The 18,472-nt window shown below is 35.4% G+C and overlaps 1 protein-coding gene across 1 annotated transcript in view; it reads left to right on the forward strand.

Moving 5' to 3' along the window:
* opn4a (opsin 4a (melanopsin)) overlaps nucleotides 1–18,472 on the forward strand; it is a 47,331-nt gene that overhangs the window by 21,753 nt on the left and 7,106 nt on the right. Inside the window, 7 exon segments of the mRNA NM_001128761.3 lie at nucleotides 4,573–4,776; nucleotides 8,166–8,337; nucleotides 10,243–10,404; nucleotides 11,782–11,889; nucleotides 14,863–15,058; nucleotides 16,456–16,626; nucleotides 17,944–18,009. Coding sequence (NP_001122233.2) covers nucleotides 4,573–4,776; nucleotides 8,166–8,337; nucleotides 10,243–10,404; nucleotides 11,782–11,889; nucleotides 14,863–15,058; nucleotides 16,456–16,626; nucleotides 17,944–18,009 — 1,079 coding nt within the window.

The raw sequence follows: 18,472 nt of genomic DNA on the forward strand, positions 1-18,472 counted from the left end.
TGGTATTCGATAATAAAAGGCTCTTTTTTCCTGTGAGGTGTTTTAAATGTCAGTTCCTATCAACACCGAATCTTAATTGGCTTCATGAGACTTGACTGGTTTTTCTGCCGTCTTCTGCTTGAAGGTGCTCTTTGATTGTGATTTATTGTAGTGACTGATGCCGATCTTTTGTGTTCAGGGTCTTTACTTGGCAGGCATGAAATTGTTGTTCCGTTCTTCCTTCTGTGACAGAAAATCAGGTCACTTCAGGTGAAATCACACTACCGTCTGCTCTATGGACTTCTATTCATGCAAGTACAGGTCACAGAAAACTTAAGTTTGTGTGAAGCCATTTTGCAATTTGCTGTGTTTCAAGGTTTACATTTCACAAACGCTAATACTCAAATTTGCATTGTGTGGAGACATGTAACCAATAAAAGATTGATACTTCACAGTTATAGTGAGTATTGCAGTGTGCAAAAAGATTTTGTGAGCTCAAAGTCTATTTTGACATGGTCATTAGTCTTATAGAGGAGAAGATGTTAAACCTAAGGATCCTAAGAAAACAAGAGGCAGAAATCAAAGCCAGTGATATAAAAAGATTTCTGGTATTTTGACCATTGGTTAAATCAATATTAATCAGTGCCTCAAATAAAATAAAACAAAATAGCTTAAAGTAATACAAAAAAAGCCAAAAATAAGACAAAAACATCAAGATATTTCAAGCTCTTTCAACAAGTCCTCTAAAATCTGAGCTATAAGAGAGACTTTTGTCTATGCTTTCTTCAATCTCTCTGTGTTCTGTCTGAATGATGCCTGAAGTCTAATGTTATAGTGTCATTTTAAAATAAGACTGTAAGCCATATATTATGCCAAGGTCTAAAGTGTTTAATGGGGTATTTATTTAAAAAAATCCTCATTTAATTCAGACAGAAAATTTAAAGATATATGCCAACCTTAAAAAAAAAACTTGATTTTTATTATAATCAAAGAGATTTATTCACCTTCCCCAAAACTCTTGATGCTTTAATCAATTCATAAAGTGATTTGGAAAAGAAAACATATGGAATGAGTGGTCTAATCCAAGTATTTAGGAGAGACACAATCAAGATTTAATTAGGATTATATTCACATTTAAGCACTAAAATACTTATAGCATTTAAATATTCATGGCAGCTCAAACATGCCTGCTTGAAGAAAAAAACCAATGGGATTCATTCTTGTGTATCATGTTTGAGCTTCTAAAAGAACCAATGGTTTGTTCTCATGTATCATAAACTGTGATACATGTTATCATATCAACTGTGTAGCTTCATAAAACTTAAACTGATTCATATTTATTTATTTTGACACATTTTTAAGTATCATTCTTATTTAAGCATTATTAATTAAATAATACACTAATGGAAAAATATAGGTCCTTGATTATTGTTCTGAACAGTGAATTAGCATGAATTCAACAAATGTCAGGAACCTCTGATCTTAACCCTTAATAGAATTATCCAGCAGTTAGCTCTCTACAACTTTTACATCACCCACTGAAGCTAAGCAGGGCTGCACTCATTCAGTACTTGGATGGGAGACCACATGGGAAAGCTAGGCTGCTGCCAGAAGTGGTGTTAGTGAGACCAGCAGGGGCGCTCAACCTGCAGTCTGTGTGGGTCCTAGCATCCGAGGAAATTTTTTAGTCGTTAAAAATTCAGGATGTCCTTTGAAAAAAAGTAGGGGTTTAACCCCGCCATCCTGGCCAAATTTACCCTCTGGCCTCTGTCCATCATGACCTCCTAACCATCCCTATATCATAATTAGCTCAATCTCTCTGTCTTCTCTCCACCATCAGCTGGTGTGTGGTGTGCAGTCTGGCTCAATATGGCTGCCGTCACGTCATCCGGGTGGATGCTGCACACTCAACAGGGATGATGAGATTCCCCCCAAAAGTGTGTAAAGCGCTTGAAGTGTCCAGAAAAGCGCTAAAGGAATTATTCTTTATTAATAGGGCACTCATTAAACTACTCATCAGAAAAGGCCATGATACTAGGGGTTATTACAAACCTTTAAACATTTAAGACTTAACATTTTGTCTTTAAATTATTGTAAGTATTGCAAAGTAACTTAATTGACAGTGAAGCAGTGACACATTCAGTGTCATTATTTTATCCTCCTGAAAAACAACTGACAGTTCTCCTATAAAAAAAAAAAAAAACTAATTTGTCATGGCAGACACCAAACTTTATTATGCAAATTCCACTCATTCTGTTTAGTACATTGAAGGCATCTGCTCCATTGACATCCACAAAAACAGAACAGCCTCTGGTGTCCCTGTTGGGATCCTGACGCGTTATGCTGTTCTGAGCTTGAAGACTCCATCTTGGAAAAGGGGATTTGACCTAGTTTCAATTAGTAGAAAGAGTTAAATATTGCTTCCCGTTTGGCTGCACTATATTGTAAAACCAGGCACAATTTTGAAGTCCATCATTTCATTCATAAAAACGAGATATGCTCGATCCTCCTGAAAGCTTTCACAATCAACCAGAACTCACGAAAATACTCTCTTGCAGGATTAACCTGAATATACATAATCTACCTGACAAGGTGTGAGAGACGACATCCTATTGTGTGAGAGGATTATCTTCAATAACAGATGCTTCTGTTTTGTAATTACTGAAGTGCATCCATTAAAGGTGTCCTGAGAATTCAAGCGGTTATTATAAATCAGACTGATTGCTTTGACTCTTATTCTGTTGTTAACATACATACGCACAACACAACAGGTGTGTATGAATGTTGAGTAGGTGTCAGACTGTGTGTATTGAGCGTAATGATTTCAAATCACCTGTTCCTTTGCTCTCCACAGGTGGTTCTTCTTCTGTTTGACCTGTTTTAGTGGAGATCTGAGTCTTGTTTTATGTGTAATATGACTGTCTCTCTCTGGATTTGTGTTTTTGCGATGTACTGTAGGTTTTACTTAGAACAGTACTGTTACTAGGAGACCATCATATGCATTTGGACACGTGGGGTTGGCGAAGTTCATTTAAATCAGTGGTTTATTATTGAACCTCAGCAACCTTATAGGGTGATTTTACAGCAAGTGCTAAATCATTATCTATATATAAACAATTCTTTGTTGTACTTCGTTCTGAAGCGTTTGAGTGGCCAAATTGATATGTAATTATTTTTTATGGCCAGAATAAATTATATATGGAAATCTTACCTGTATGTGTTTGCTGCACACAAAATATATACACTACCTGACAAAAATCTTGTCATTGATCCCAGTTGTAAGAGCAACAAATAATAACTTGACTTCTAGTAGATCACTTGGAAAAGTGGCAGAAGGTAGATTTTTCTGATGAATAATCTGTTGAACTGCATCCCAATCATCACAAATACTGCAGAAGACCTATTGGAACCTGCATGGACCTAAAATTCTCACAGAAATCAGTCAACTTTGGTGAAGAAAAAATCATGGTTTGGGGTTACATTCGGTATTGAGGCAAGATGCAAGAGGTCTGCAGAGTTTATAGCAACATCAACAGCCTGAGGTATCAAGACATTTGTGCTACCCATTACATTACAAACCGCAGGAGAGGGCCAATTCTTCAGCAGGATAGCGCTCCTTCTTAAACTTCAAACTCCACATCAAAGTTCCTGAGAGCAAAGAAGGTCAAGGTGCTGCAAGATTGGCCAGCCCAGTCACCAGACATGAACATTATTGAGATGACTTTAATAATAAGTTAATTGAGTCAATGCAGAGATGTATGGATGCAGCCCTCCAAGATCACGAGAGTCATACACAATATTAATTCTTTTCCACTGCACCATGACTTTATATTCTGTACTGTACATTATTTCTGTTAAGTGACAAGACTTTTGTAAAATAAGTATCTGATACCAAATGATCAACTAGAATTCAAGTTATCATTTGTTTAGTTATGCAGGAATTATTAAGTTACAGAAATGGGTTAAAATTATAAACATTACCATACAATGTGGATACAGCTTTAGTCTGTATACTGTATATTTTGCATCTTATTTCCTCATTGACTAATGTCTGTTTCATACTTTACACAAGAGTGATTTGTTGTTGGTTGTTGTTTGATTAATTATTAATTTATGCAAGATCAAGATCATTATCATCTTCAGTTAAATGTGCGTATGTTGTTAAAATCATAGTTGAAACATTTAAAATTTGCTTTATTTCTGGTCCCTGAACTAAAATGCAACCGATTAAGGATGACTGCACACAAATTTGGTTAGCAACAGATGTCGAGGGACTGCGGAACTAGAAAGAAAAACATTCATTGTATGATTTTTAAGGCCTGATTATTTTAATGAAGCACTGGCACAGATGTCAGCCCTCAGATAGAGCCAGTGGCGGTCTGTGTTTCTGCTAGCCAAGAGTCTCCAGGCCTAAAATCTGCTTCACACTTCCCCAACATTTCAAGTTTGCTGCTGGATGTGGAATCTAACTTAAATTTGAATTGTAACGCAAATGAACAGCACTGACCTATTCAATAATGCTAGAAATGTCATATCTGTGTGAACTGTGCTCGCTTCCGGACTCAATTCATTTTGTTCCTCCTGTGTGTCCAGGTTGTGAGTTGTATGCCTTCTGTGGGGCTTTATTTGGCATCTGCTCCATGATCACGCTCATGGTTATTGCTGTGGATCGATACTTTGTGATCACGCGACCGCTGGCCTCCATCGGTGTGCTTTCTCAGAAGAGAGCTCTGCTCATCCTCCTTGTAGCCTGGGTGTATTCACTCGGCTGGAGTCTGCCACCTTTCTTTGGCTGGAGTGAGTGAAGTATATTTATTGTTTCATCATTGTAAACCTACACAACCATTTTTATTATTTGAAATGTGTTTTTTTTATTAAAGGCCACATACCTGTACTTTAATGTTATATCTAACAGACCTACACAGTGGCATTCATACATTATTAAGTGTGGCCTAAAGGAATAGTTAAACCCAAAAATGAAAATTATGTTCTCACATCATTTATTTTATTTACTCATGGCAATCCTCTGAGACTTTCTTAGTAACACAAAGATGATTTTGAAGAGCATTTCTAAGATTGTTTTTGTGGTTCCCATTCACTCCCACTGCAGTGATTAATGCTTAACAAACGCATTGATAACTATTAATTAATGTATGATTAATGTATCACCGGTTTCTGAGACAAGGATTAAGGCTAGTCCTAGACCAAATAGTGTGTATAAGCTGTCTTAAAGGGATAGTTCACTGAAAAAAAAATGAAATGTACTCACTCTCAAGTGGTTCCATGTGTTTGAGTTTCTTCTGCTGAACACAAAAGAAGGCATTTATTTTGAAGAAAGCTGAACACCTGTAACTGTTGATAGCAGGAAAAACAAATACTATGGAAGTCAATGGTTTCTGGATTCCAAGATTTTTCAGAATACTTTTCTGTTTAGCAGAAGAAAGAAACTCTTAAAGGTTTGAAATAAATAAAGGGTGAGTAAATTATGACATCATTTTCGGGTTAATTTTTGGGTTAACGATCCCAAATAACTTGTAATGACAAAAAAATACATCATTGCCATTGAAAAATTTCAAGATACAAACCAGTATCAGTATCTCGAATCATTTTTATAAAAGCTGCTTAATTATCTAAGTAAATGATGATCTCGGCTTGGCTTAAACTAAGCTTTATTTGCGAAACTTGCCCTTAATGGACTAAACCATTTGTTAAAGAGCTATATTATTTTTTTTCACTTCCTTAAATGTGTTAAAAGAATCTGTAAAATTACAGTAAGTCAAGGTAATAAAGCCACATTCACATTACCAGTGACATGCAGTAAAGCACCATGATCCCCTAATTAATTTCAGTGGAAAGTTGATGATTTCCCGAGACACAGTTGACCATAATCGTTGGTGAACACATATTATGAGTAGGACAAGTCATGCTAGAAACCTCAAAAGTTGAAAATAATTTATCACAATGTAAAAGAGCAGCAAATAGAACAAATATTGGATTGAAGAGTATGTCAGTGGAGCTCACATCACTGTCTGGTTAGATATTACTGAGGTTGTTACTGTTTTAGATGATTGACTGTAACCACATATGTGGAAATAATAAAATAATGCATGGAAAGCGACAGTTTAGCAGTTTAACTCATTTGTTGATGTCTGTGTTAATTAGTTTGGCATGGCTTCAGTTCATATTACAGATTCCTCCTCTTAATGTTCATTACTAAGAACAGTGGGTAGCACGATCGCCTCACAGCAAGAAGGTCACTGGTTCGAGCCACGGCTGGGTCAGTTGGCATTTCTGTGTGGAGTTTGCATGTTCTTCTGTGTTCACGTGGGTTTCCTTCGGGTGCTCCGGTTTCCCCCACAGGTTCAAAGACTTGTGGGTACAGGTGAATTGGGTAGGCTAAATTGCCCATAGTGTATGTGCATGAATGAGTCTGTATGGATGTTTCCCAGTGATGGGTCGCAGCTTGAAGAGCGTCCACTGTGTAAAATATATGCTGGATAAGTTTACGAGTGTGATATTGCGTTTATACAACAGTTTGACGGCATAATTTTGTATGTAAAAACAAAATCCAACATGGAGAGTCTCAAAAACTCTTTTGTATGAGGAACTACTTTCTTCCGCGTTGGATTTATATCCTAAGCTGACAGTTAAACAGCTAAGCAAGCATCTTTTAAACTTAGATCTGTAGTGTCTGCTTTTTGCTGTCTGTATGTAATATACAAAGGGTAAAAAGTCTGTACGGGTGCTGATATTAATTAAATATCTCACATACACACACATATATATATATATATATATATATATATATATATATATATATATATATATATATATATATATATATATATATATATAAATATATATATATATATATATATATATATATATATATATATATATATATATATATATATATTTTTTTTTTTTTTTTTTTTACTGCAAATATATCATATTTCTGTTAAATTTTCAATCATATTTTGTTTAATTTTTCACCAACAGCACTAACCCAAACCCTAACCACAAGGTCCATGAGCATCTTCACATTACAGAGGCTGGTGAAATTAAACAACCAATTTACAGTTTTTCTTTTTCTTTTTTTTTCTTTTTTTGCAGTTTACACTGTTAACACAGCTCTAATATACTGATACACATGTAATTTCTTCCCCAACTGCATACATTTGCAAACATAACCAGCATTATGTGAACTTGAGACACAAGCAAAACAGCATGTGCACCCATTAAATCATTACAGCATTAGCAACTAATAAAGACTTTATTTGGTTAGTACATTAATCAATTGTTTGTCTTGTACAGTAAGAATTGCTTTTAATTAAATGTGTCATCGTGAATTAATTGCATCCCAACATCTTTCATCAGCTAGCTAATAATGTAATGTAAATTATTTAAATAGGTCAAAGCTGTGCTCTTCAACTTAATTAATCATTTGCTAAAATATCATGATGCTATGTCATTTTGAGGCACATGATTATCATCTCATTATTACTCATGCTATGTTAATGAAGTTGACTTCACACTTTCCCAGCATCCATTAGCTTATAAGCTCAGATATTTTGGCAGAGCTATGCTGCTGAGTGTCTCAGATCATGATTATTTGAGCTCAAAACCATTTCAGTTGCTAGCCAATGCCTGCCTTTGCGAACAATGTGCTGTTGGACTGTGATCTGTCTCTTGTATAGGTGGTCTATGAGGGCTGAGGCTTTCAGCTTAACATGGATAGACTGGTAAAGCCTGGTTCTTATGCTCCTTCAGCACTCTCTGTCGTTAATTTAGAGCAAATCTTTAGTCTCACACGAAGGGTGCCTTTATCATTTAACATTTCTGTGTATATCTTCATCACTGATAGGCAAATCTATCTCAAACTTCCGAAAACTGATGATTGGCAGCCCATACGTATGAGAGCCAGACTGTGATTGGGTGGTGATAAGAAAAACTATGATTATAGCATACTTAAAAATACCCTCCGCCGTGTGTGCATTGGGTTGAATTTCACTGCATTGCCAGCAGCCAGACATTAGACTTAAATCCTCATTCTTTGCGAGTTTGTTCCAGTTTGGACTATATTTATCCTGATTTGAAAGGCTTAGATGCTGGCTTTCCTTCACTTCCCTTTATCAAGATTGTAATTCTATGCTTTTTGTCTTTGTCTGTCTGTTTCTGCTTTATAGGTGCTTATGTTCCCGAAGGGCTGTTGACCTCTTGTACCTGGGATTATATGACTTTCACACCCTCTGTGCGAGCTTACACTATGCTCCTCTTCATCTTCGTCTTCTTCATTCCACTCATCGTCATCATCTACTGCTATTTCTTCATTTTCCGATCCATTCGCACTACCAATGAGTGAGTACTTTAATGCAGGTCTAACAATATAGTACAGGGGTCACCAATCTCGTTCCTGGAGGTCCGGTGCCCTACAGGGTTTAGCTCCAACTTGCCTCAACACACCTGCCTGGGTGTTTCAAGTATACCTAGTAAGACCTTGATTTGCTTGTTCAGGTGTGTTTGATTAGGGTTGGAGCTAAAATCTGCAGGACACCGAACCTCCAGGAACAAGTTTGGTGATCCGTGATATAGTATGTCAGCAGTGTTTCATATGTTTGAATGTTGTTTAGTCACACAGTCACTTGCTACTTTATTTGGTTCATCTTTTTTGTACCAAGTTGGCCTCTTTGCCTTTAGAAATGCCTTGTGGTAAAGCTTCAAGGTGTTGGAAACATTCCTCAGAGATTTTGATAGCATCATGTGGTTAAACGCCTGCACATTTTTATATAAATCTGCTTTTTTCACCAAATACCAAGGGTGCTCTATTAAACTGAGACCTATTGACAGAGGCTATTGAACTCATACTTTTGTTTAAGGAACCCATTTGAGGTGGTTTGAGCTTTGTGGCAGTCCAACCATCACAGGCTGAGATCACTGTGGCTATTAGAGGATGAACATGGTCAGCAACAATACCAAGTATCAACTTTATTTAACAGTTACTTTCAGTAACTTGCCAGTATATGGTGCTCATTCAAGATAGTGCTGTGCTCTTAATGCGAGCCTTCTGTAATGATTACAGCACCGCAGATGACATTGTCGCATCTTTTATGAAGTTGTAGTATTGGTGTCCCAATTTTAGTGCACTGTAAACCCGAATGTTGTCTTTACTTGAACATTTAAGTAAAGTTCACTAAACATTACTTAAAATTTAGCATTTTGGTCCTATCACTTAAACATATGAGTTAATTTAACATATGTATCATGAAAATGTAAAAATTGAAGATTTCAAGTGTAGTGAGCTCAAAATCAAAAATTCTAATATCTGCAACATTTTAAGTGCAAGGACTGTTTTTAAATCAGAAAACAAATTGCTTCAGGTAGGTATAATTATTCATCAAAGTGTGAATAAATGGCTACTTTTTAATTTTTTTTTCAAAATTTATTTTAACATTTTTTATAGTATGTATATATATCAATTTAACTTGCCGGTTTTGTAGACTAAACATAAATCGTTCAGTTCAGCAAACTTAGTACTACGTGTATATACATTTTATTTTATTATATATGATGTGTGTGTGTATATATATATATATATATATATATATATATATATATATATATATATATATATATATATATATATATATATATATATATATATATATATATATATATAATAAAATGTATATAAACGTAGTACTAAGTTTGCTGAACTGAACAATTTATGTTTGGTCTACAAAACCGGCAAGTTAAATAAACTTACATATGCAAGTTTTGGGAGACTCCATTACTCAATTAAATTAAGCCCACAAGTTTACTCAATTAATTTTGTTTAGTCAACTTATTAAGGTTTTCAGAGTGGAATAATTTCATTTCTACCCCTTCACACTCTGTTCCAAGGGCACCCCTTGTGTGTTTAGAGTGTACAATAGAACTGGGACAAGGCATTAATTTGGGTTCAGCATTTAGAGATGTTCTTTTGCAGACCTTAGTTATAGCTAGTGTTTGTTTATTTAGTGTTTACTATATCTACTCTGCTTGCCTAAATCCATTGAGCATCTATTGGCTAATTAGATGTTTATGTTATCTTTGTTATCAGTCTGTGTACCTAATAAAGTTGCTGCTGGGTGTATGTGACAGTAAAATATATATCTGTATTTTAGTAATTTAAAGTTATCACATACTGTGTTGAATATTAGCATTTGATGGCACTAAACCACTGACAAATAATTTGTTTTTACTTTTTCGTTTTGTCTTTGCTAGAGCTGTGGGCAAAATTAATGGAGATAACAAACGAGACTCGATGAAACGATTCCAACGACTGAAAAATGAATGGAAGATGGCAAAAATTGCTCTTATTGTTATTCTTATGTATGTCATCTCCTGGTCTCCATACTCAACAGTGGCACTGACAGCCTTTGCTGGGTAAATGAATCTCAACTGTCACATAACTTTACATAATTTAATGTCATATGCACTTTCATTTATGTATCTGTTCATGTTTAAAGTCGGCATGAAATGGAAGTTAAGACCTTTTTCCCCATGATGTGATTTGCATCCAATTGAAATGGTCAGTTAGGGGTGGTGCATGATTTTGTCGTTTGGGAACCGATTGGAGCATAGGGAGATGGGTGTTACTAACAATATGGAGGAAAGTTGACGAATGGACAAAAGCAGGACAGAAACGAGCCACATACTGATATCCCTGTCCTCAAGGCACTCCTTGTGATAAAGTGATGAGAAGTTGTTTTGAGGGGCAGGGAAGGTTATGGCATTTGAATAAAGATTATGAGGCCAAATAATTTTTTTATAAAATAATGAAATGCAGAGTTACATTGTTTGTAACAAGCACTACTATATAAGAAGAATACATTTTGATTTCATGCTGACTTTAAAATTGCAGACACTATTTATTTAATAAAATAGTGCAGACTGTTCTTTTGAGCGTTCTATTCATTAAAGAATTTAAAAATTGTGAACATGTGAACATCATATCAGCATATTTTATGATTTCTGAAGGATTTATTTAATAAAGTAGATGCAATCTTGGTGAACGTGGCTGCTGTTCAAAAAAACACAGTTCAGAAATGAGTACACCCAAATGAATATGTTAGGGAAACAACAGCGGTGCAGTAGGTAGTGCTGTCACATCACACCAAGAAGGTCGCTGGTTCGAGCCTTGCCTGGGTCAGATGGCGTTTCTGTATGGAGTTTGCATGTTCTCCCTGCGTTTGTGTGGGTTTCCTCCGGGGGTTCCGGTTTCCCCCACAGTCAAAAGAGATGCGGTACAGGTGAATTGGGTAGCCAAAATTTTCTGTAGTGTATGTGTGAATGTGTGGATTTTTCCCAGAAATGGGTTGCGGCTGGAAGGGCATCGGCTGCGTAAAAACGCGCTGGATAAGTTGGCGGTTTATTTCGTTGTGGGGACTCTGGATTAATAAAGGGACTAAGCCGAAAAGAAAATGAATGAATGAATTTTAATGAACAGGAAAAATCAAGAACATATAAAATACTCCATTCAATTGAAGTATTTTTGTTTTTGTTTTGCCAACTTTTTAAAATTCAAATGTAGTATCTTACAATTCTAAGTGACTAAACTCTTATTTTAATGGATAATAAAGCTGTTCTATTTAAATGCACCAAAAATGGTTGACTTATACCGAGAATGCTGAGAAATAGATAAAATATTTATTTTCAAAAGAGAGTGTACTAAACTAGGGGTACATAAAGTACATAAATTAACAATACACATGTTTGAAAATTCACATACAGTATATGAATGTGTTCTTGTGTGTTTCTCAGGTATTCTGATTTTCTCACACCATATATGAATTCAGTGCCAGCTGTGATTGCTAAAGCTTCAGCGATCCACAATCCCATAATCTACGCCATCACACACCCCAAATACAGGTACTGGAAGTATGAATCTTTTTATATTGGAGACTTTTTATATGACTTGTATGTTCAGGATTGGAACCACATTAGATCATTCTCAACCCTTTGTTGTAATGAAAATAAATGTTACTGTAAGACTTTTAAGTTTTACATTTTAATAGATAAAATCACTTTGCATTAATGCAGATCATCGGTCAGATTAGATTAGATTACCTTTTCTGGCCCCATTAAGACTAAACACTAAAGGCAGATTGTGATTGTTTTAATTGTACTAGTGTGTCGCTCACTGAGCCATTAAATCGCAAATTTCAGAAACAGGCCTAGCTTCTGGGTTAAAGTGTGAAGTTCCATTTTTGATTGATTTAATTAACCTGAATATTCATTTAAGCATGAAGAGTGATTAATCCAGCACAGTGTGTCCTGATGGTTTGGGAACATGTCATTTTGATTTGATTTTCTCTAACAAAATTAAACCATAGCTTTTCCATGTATGCAATGACAAAATGTTTATTTTGATTTATGTCAAAATAATTCATGGGGACAATGTATTTAATTGTTCTGCAATACTCCATCTTGGAAAATGTTAACATTAGCCTTATAGCACTGAAAGTCCAACCCTACAAAATACCATCCAAAGCCATGCACCATCCTGAACGCATGAGCATGCACTAGACAACATCAATGGAATTCATCACTAACAATACATCTACTACTTTATAGTGCAATTACAATGCTAAACTTAAATAAGAAGGTAATGTGCCAATGACGTAATCATACCTGTCAACATTGGGATGTGAAAATAAGGGATATGCCCACTAATAAGGGATTCCCCGACCCCCCTTAAAAAATCCCCAAATTATATGTTTATTGGGAGCTGTTTCATTGTAAATAAACAGTCAAATGGTCAGTAACATGTTTCATTATTTTTTTTTTACAAAAGAAAAAATAAATAATATACACTAGCAGCAAATAAATTAGCGAACAGTTTAGCTTGTTAAAATTAATCACATTATATTATAATGAAATAGAATCAAGCTATTAAATCTCATTAGCCATTTTTACACTGTATAACTTACACATTCTGATTAAAGAGCACCAAATGAATCTATCATTTATTTAGATTTTTTTTCGTTTGATTACATTAAATAACAGAGATGTCACTTTTAAAATGCACACATCTAACATTATAATGAAAGCATTCGATTGCTTTACTTAGTTGTGTTTAAAAAAAAAACCCCACTAAGATCGACATCTTTAGAAATTATTATTATTATTATTATTATTATTATTATTATTATTATTATTATTATTATTATTATTATCATCATTATCATTATTATTATTATTATTATTATTATTATTATTATTAATTATATGTTTTTTAACACGCACCTAAAACCCAGACTCCGCTGTTATTTACGTGTACAGAATTTCTTTGGGAAAAAGCTATTTATCACTATTGAGCGCTTCAGCTGACAATCATGCACCATTATATGACAGTTTTGAGGATTGCATATGAGGGGGAGACAGCACCTGTAAAAGGAAAGGGAATCGTGCTGTTTTTATATTTATTTCAAAGTGTTTTCATGCCTAAACAAAGCGAAAGCACAGAACAGACTTAAATTTAAGAGTAAGGGTCGCCCCCTGGTGGTTCAGCGTGAGTTGTGAGTTGCGTATAGGAAGGATCGGCTCTTTAATGTTTATTTGCCACCCTTTGGAGAGAGACTGAAAATACGGGAAAATACCTTTATGGGATGATAGCGGGATAGAACGGTAAAATACAGGAGAATCCCTTGAAAAACGGGAGGGTTGACAGGTATGCATGATCCTTTCTATGCGAACAAGGTGTGAGTATGTATGCAAATATAGATTTCGACTAACATATAGGACAGCCTATTGTAATGTTCGGACCAAAGTTTTAATTGGACAAACTTTTCATTGTCCTACTACTCGCACAGAATATTATAATACTCATAAATACATTTTGAGCACTTAATTTAATGGTTGTTATAAAGATGCGAAGAGACTTAAAACCAGCATAACAAAAATCAGTCTATAGACAATCAATCTATAAATTGTGCACATGATTTATTAATTATTTTCCTCGATTTACTAAATTGCGTGCACGGTTCACCTAATTTGTTCTCTTGTTTTTAGCAATTCACATCTGCATTTAGGTCAATCGTGCGCTTCAAAATAATAAACTTAGTTATACTTCCAGTCCGAATGCTACAATAAAGTATAATGTTAAAATTTGTGTTTTGTAATGATTATAGCATTCATTTACCAATCAGCATATCAAGACAGGACTGTAAAGGAAGCAGCCCGTAAACAAAGTAGGCAAATATTACACCGAGCCTTAAGATAAATAAAGGACCAGCACCTGTTAGGAGGTAATGATTACACAAATGACCTAGAACAAGGGAATGAATAAGGAAGATTTAATAAATTGTTGGAACAAATTATTTGCACAATTTTTTTTTCTTTTGTGTCACGTATGAGGCTCCATAATAATAGGATTTTAGATAATGCTGAACTTTGAAGCTAAGGTGAAACTGCTTGTATATTAAAAAGTCATTTTTAACATGTGTAGGATTATTTTAAATGAGGTTTTGTTTGTGTATTATTCACTATATTTGATTGGTGTTTGTTTAGTTAAATCTATCACGCTTATTTTTTTTTCAGTTTTAAGTCATGTTAGTGCTTCAAGTCAAACTTATTTCAGTTGTCAATCCACATTTTGTTTTTCATTTAATATTTACAATTTAAAATCAGCTTCATTTTAATTTTCTTTTATAGTTTAGCCATAGTTAACAATAACAGCCATACCAGTGAACATCTCTTGTTCTCCAGTGATTTCTTATTTGTATTTTACACAGTGTCTCATTGACGTTAATTTATGAATTGACTGAACAGATGTCGACCCTGAATATGGATCTATCATATCTAATGTGTCTTATGTCTGCATCTCGTCTGTGTCATTGTCAGGTTGGCTATTGCAAAGTACATCCCGTGTCTGCGTTTGCTTCTCTGTATCCCCAAGCGTGACCTGCACTCCTTCCACAGCAGTTTAATGTCCACACGTCGCTCCACCGTCACGAGTCAGTCCTCTGATATGTCCGGACGATTCCGTAGAACCAGCACTGGCAAATCTCGACTGTCCTCCGCTTCTGATAGTGAATCTGTAAGTATGGTGAATTTAAAGATCTAGAGATTTTGTGATTAGCAAATGCGATTGTTTTGGCTGTATTTAAACGGCTGTTCATTCAGCTATTTTCATTCATTCATTCATTCATTTTCCCTCAACTTAGTCCCTTAAGCCAGAGCGGAATGAACCGCCACTTTATCCAGCAAATGTTTTACACAGCAGATCACGGCCAGTTTAGTTTATTCAATTCACCTATACAGTATATACCTTCTTGCTGTGAGGCAACTGTGCTAACCACTGATCCACAGGGGCAGACTGGCCATAGGGAGCACCAGGACATTCCTGACGGTCAATCTGGCCTGCCATTGTGATTCTGACCTGCCGTCTCCCCTGTCCCTCTCTCCCCCACTTTTCATCAACATCACTCTTCTCCATCCCCACACACACACATTTCATAAACATTGCACGTCTACCCCCTGCCCCCCCACACTTTCATCAACATCACACTCCCCCCACCCCTCCTCCCCTGTGCTATTCACTTTGGCCTGACCTTTAATAACTTTTCTCGGTTGAAAATGCTGTCCCAGTCAGCCCCTGGTCGCACCTCTGCTATTTCAGAATGCTTAATTGTGTTTATGAGGTGCACTGTAACATTCATTTTCTTTTCGGCTTAGTCTCTTTATTTTAAATTTGTGGTCTCCACAGCGGAATGAAGCGCCAACTTATCCAGCACGTTTTTGCAGCGGATGCCCTTCCAGCTGCAACCCATCTCTAAGAAACATCCATACACACACATTCACACACATACACTACAGACAATTACCCAATTCACCTGTACCGCATGTCTTTGGACTGTGGGGGAAACCAGAGCACCCGGAGAAAACCCACACGAATGCAGGGAGAACATGCAAACTCCACACAGAAATGCCAACTGACCCAGTCGTGGCTCTAACCAGCGACCTTCTTGCTGTGAGGCGACAGCACTACCTACTGCGCCTCCGCGTTGCCGCACTGTAACATATTTATCTTTATATTTGAAAAATGTCACCATTTCTATAATCATTTCTTTAATCTACACAACTGTTTCTATTTTCCTAAAAATGATCGGTAGACTTCCTGTTTGTGACAACTCTCCTGCAGAAATATACAATGGGCTCTGACTGGTCAGCTAGTGTGTTATTATTGGCTAACCAATTATTGTAAACATTGCACCAGGGAGCGGCATTTATTATATCCTACACATTTGTGATGTCAGAATCTCAGAAAAAGTGTTGTTGTATTGCTTAAAAAGCTAATTCTGAATAATTTCTCCTGCTTTAAATGTTTGAGCATAGTAACTTGTGCTTGAACTGAACAATTACTCACTAACTAAAGTTTAAAAAAAGAGATATTCCAACCAAGGAGCTCTTTGATGAGTTGTTTGAACTCCTCAGGGCTGGACCGACACTGAAGCTGATCTGTCGAGCATGAGCTCCAGGCCTGCCAGTCGACAGGTGTCCTGTGATATCAGTAAAGACACTGCGGAGATGCCAGACTTTAAACCATGCAACTCATCCAGCTTCAAGTCCAAGCTCAAAAGCCATGACTCTGGAATCTTTGAAAAGGTGACCTCACAGGCTGAGTGTTTTCAATATGTGGCAAGTATTGGTCGAATAGTGTAACAATTTTTTTTGTTCAAGATGCTATTTCTGTCATTCACAGGTCCTATTTACAACTGGCATTAAGGGAATAGTTACCCAAAAATATACATTTTGTTATCATTTACTCCACTTTTTCCAAGATAGTTTGAAGAATGTTATAATTCAGTCGTAGCCATTGACTTCCATAGCCTTTTTTTAAAAACCAACTATTATGTCAGTGGCTATCGGTTTCCAACATTCTTTAAAATATTTTAGATTGTATTAAAAAAAAAAAACAAGTGGAGGATGATTAAATAGCTAACTAGTCAATTTTTTATTGTTGGTGACAATTGAACATATAGTAAGTGGTCACAAATGACATATTTAAGCACATTTTTTGTCAAATAGGTTTTAATTGAAGACAAAGATTCAGGAAAAATTATGCTCTGTTTTACATATTTTGCCCACACATTACATAAGCAAAGAATGAAAAAAACAAATAATGATATAAAATATAAAATAATAATAAATAAAAAACCACCAACATAGCAAGCCATTCCTTAAAAACCTATTTACAAAGACCTGTTTGAACAACAGGGTATGATGAAAAGGAATATTAAAACATTACATAAATGATGCAATAGTCCACAAAGTTTTTGTGAAGGTAACAGATTAAAGGATGCCAGAATTTATCAAATTGCACAAGTTTTCTTTTTAAACTGTTCCTAATTCAATCCAAATGTAACGTAAAAGTCAATTCTCTCCTTTTTATTCAAAACAGTAACGGTAACTTCTTGGCTGTAGTTAAGCTGTATGAGAGCAGTTTGTGTTGTGTGATTGACAACAAATATATTTGTTAAAAAAATCACGGATTTATTTGAGTGCGTATAAATAGCAATAAATGTGATCAGGTCACTAAAAATTCTTGTTAATACCAGGTGTAAACAGGGACCTATATGCATATGTGCTAAAAGAGAATGGTTTCACATAGTCAAACAGAGTAGAGAAAAAAGAAACAATTGTTAAATGTGTGTCCTCTCAAGCCGTACCAGAATATATACCCTAAGCACATTTAAACCAGACACACTTATAAAGAGAGTTTTACTGTTAATGTACTACCACTGTATGGCTTTATACAGAAAATTAAATGTATTATTTTCTGCTGATTTAGAAAGAATATGAATGAGTTCTTTAGGTACATTTCATGATTATTTCATTTCACATATTAATAATAAATTAATTTGTACTGCAAACTCTCTGGCTCTGTCCGCTATTGACCTCACTCTCTTGTTTCTGATCTAGAGCTCCTCTGATGTGGATGATGTGTCTGTGGCCGGAATCATTCAACCTGATCGCACTTTAACAAACGTGAGTCATTTTCGTAATATAACATAACAATCATCAGTGTTACTCACCAGTTGACTGCTAACTTTGGTAACAATGTGATTTAGCATTAATATAAAATTGCAGGGTTTTTATACACAAAAATATATTCACACAAATATATGTACTGTAAATACAAATCTGGCCATTTCTTTATACCCCCACCCCCCAAACTATTACTAATAATGATGTAAATGCATTTAAAAATATATTTGCTTGGTTCTTTTCTTAGAATATACATGAATTAGTAACCCTGGAATAAAGTTTTTTTTTAGCCTGCATTTAAAATCTTCATTTGAATGTGGAAATATTTTTATTTTTGCAACCTAATATTGTGCTTAATATTGGACTTTCCATTAATTAATCTAATTAAAGAGACCTTCGTCCTCAGCTAATCACAGTGCATAAGTACTTATCCTGCTGACATCATCCATAGCAATGAACTCAA

Source organism: Danio rerio, chromosome 13 (assembly GCF_052040795.2).
Source record: "Danio rerio strain M-AB ecotype USA chromosome 13, GRCz13ab, whole genome shotgun sequence".
Lineage (NCBI taxonomy): Eukaryota > Metazoa > Chordata > Actinopteri > Cypriniformes > Danionidae > Danio > Danio rerio.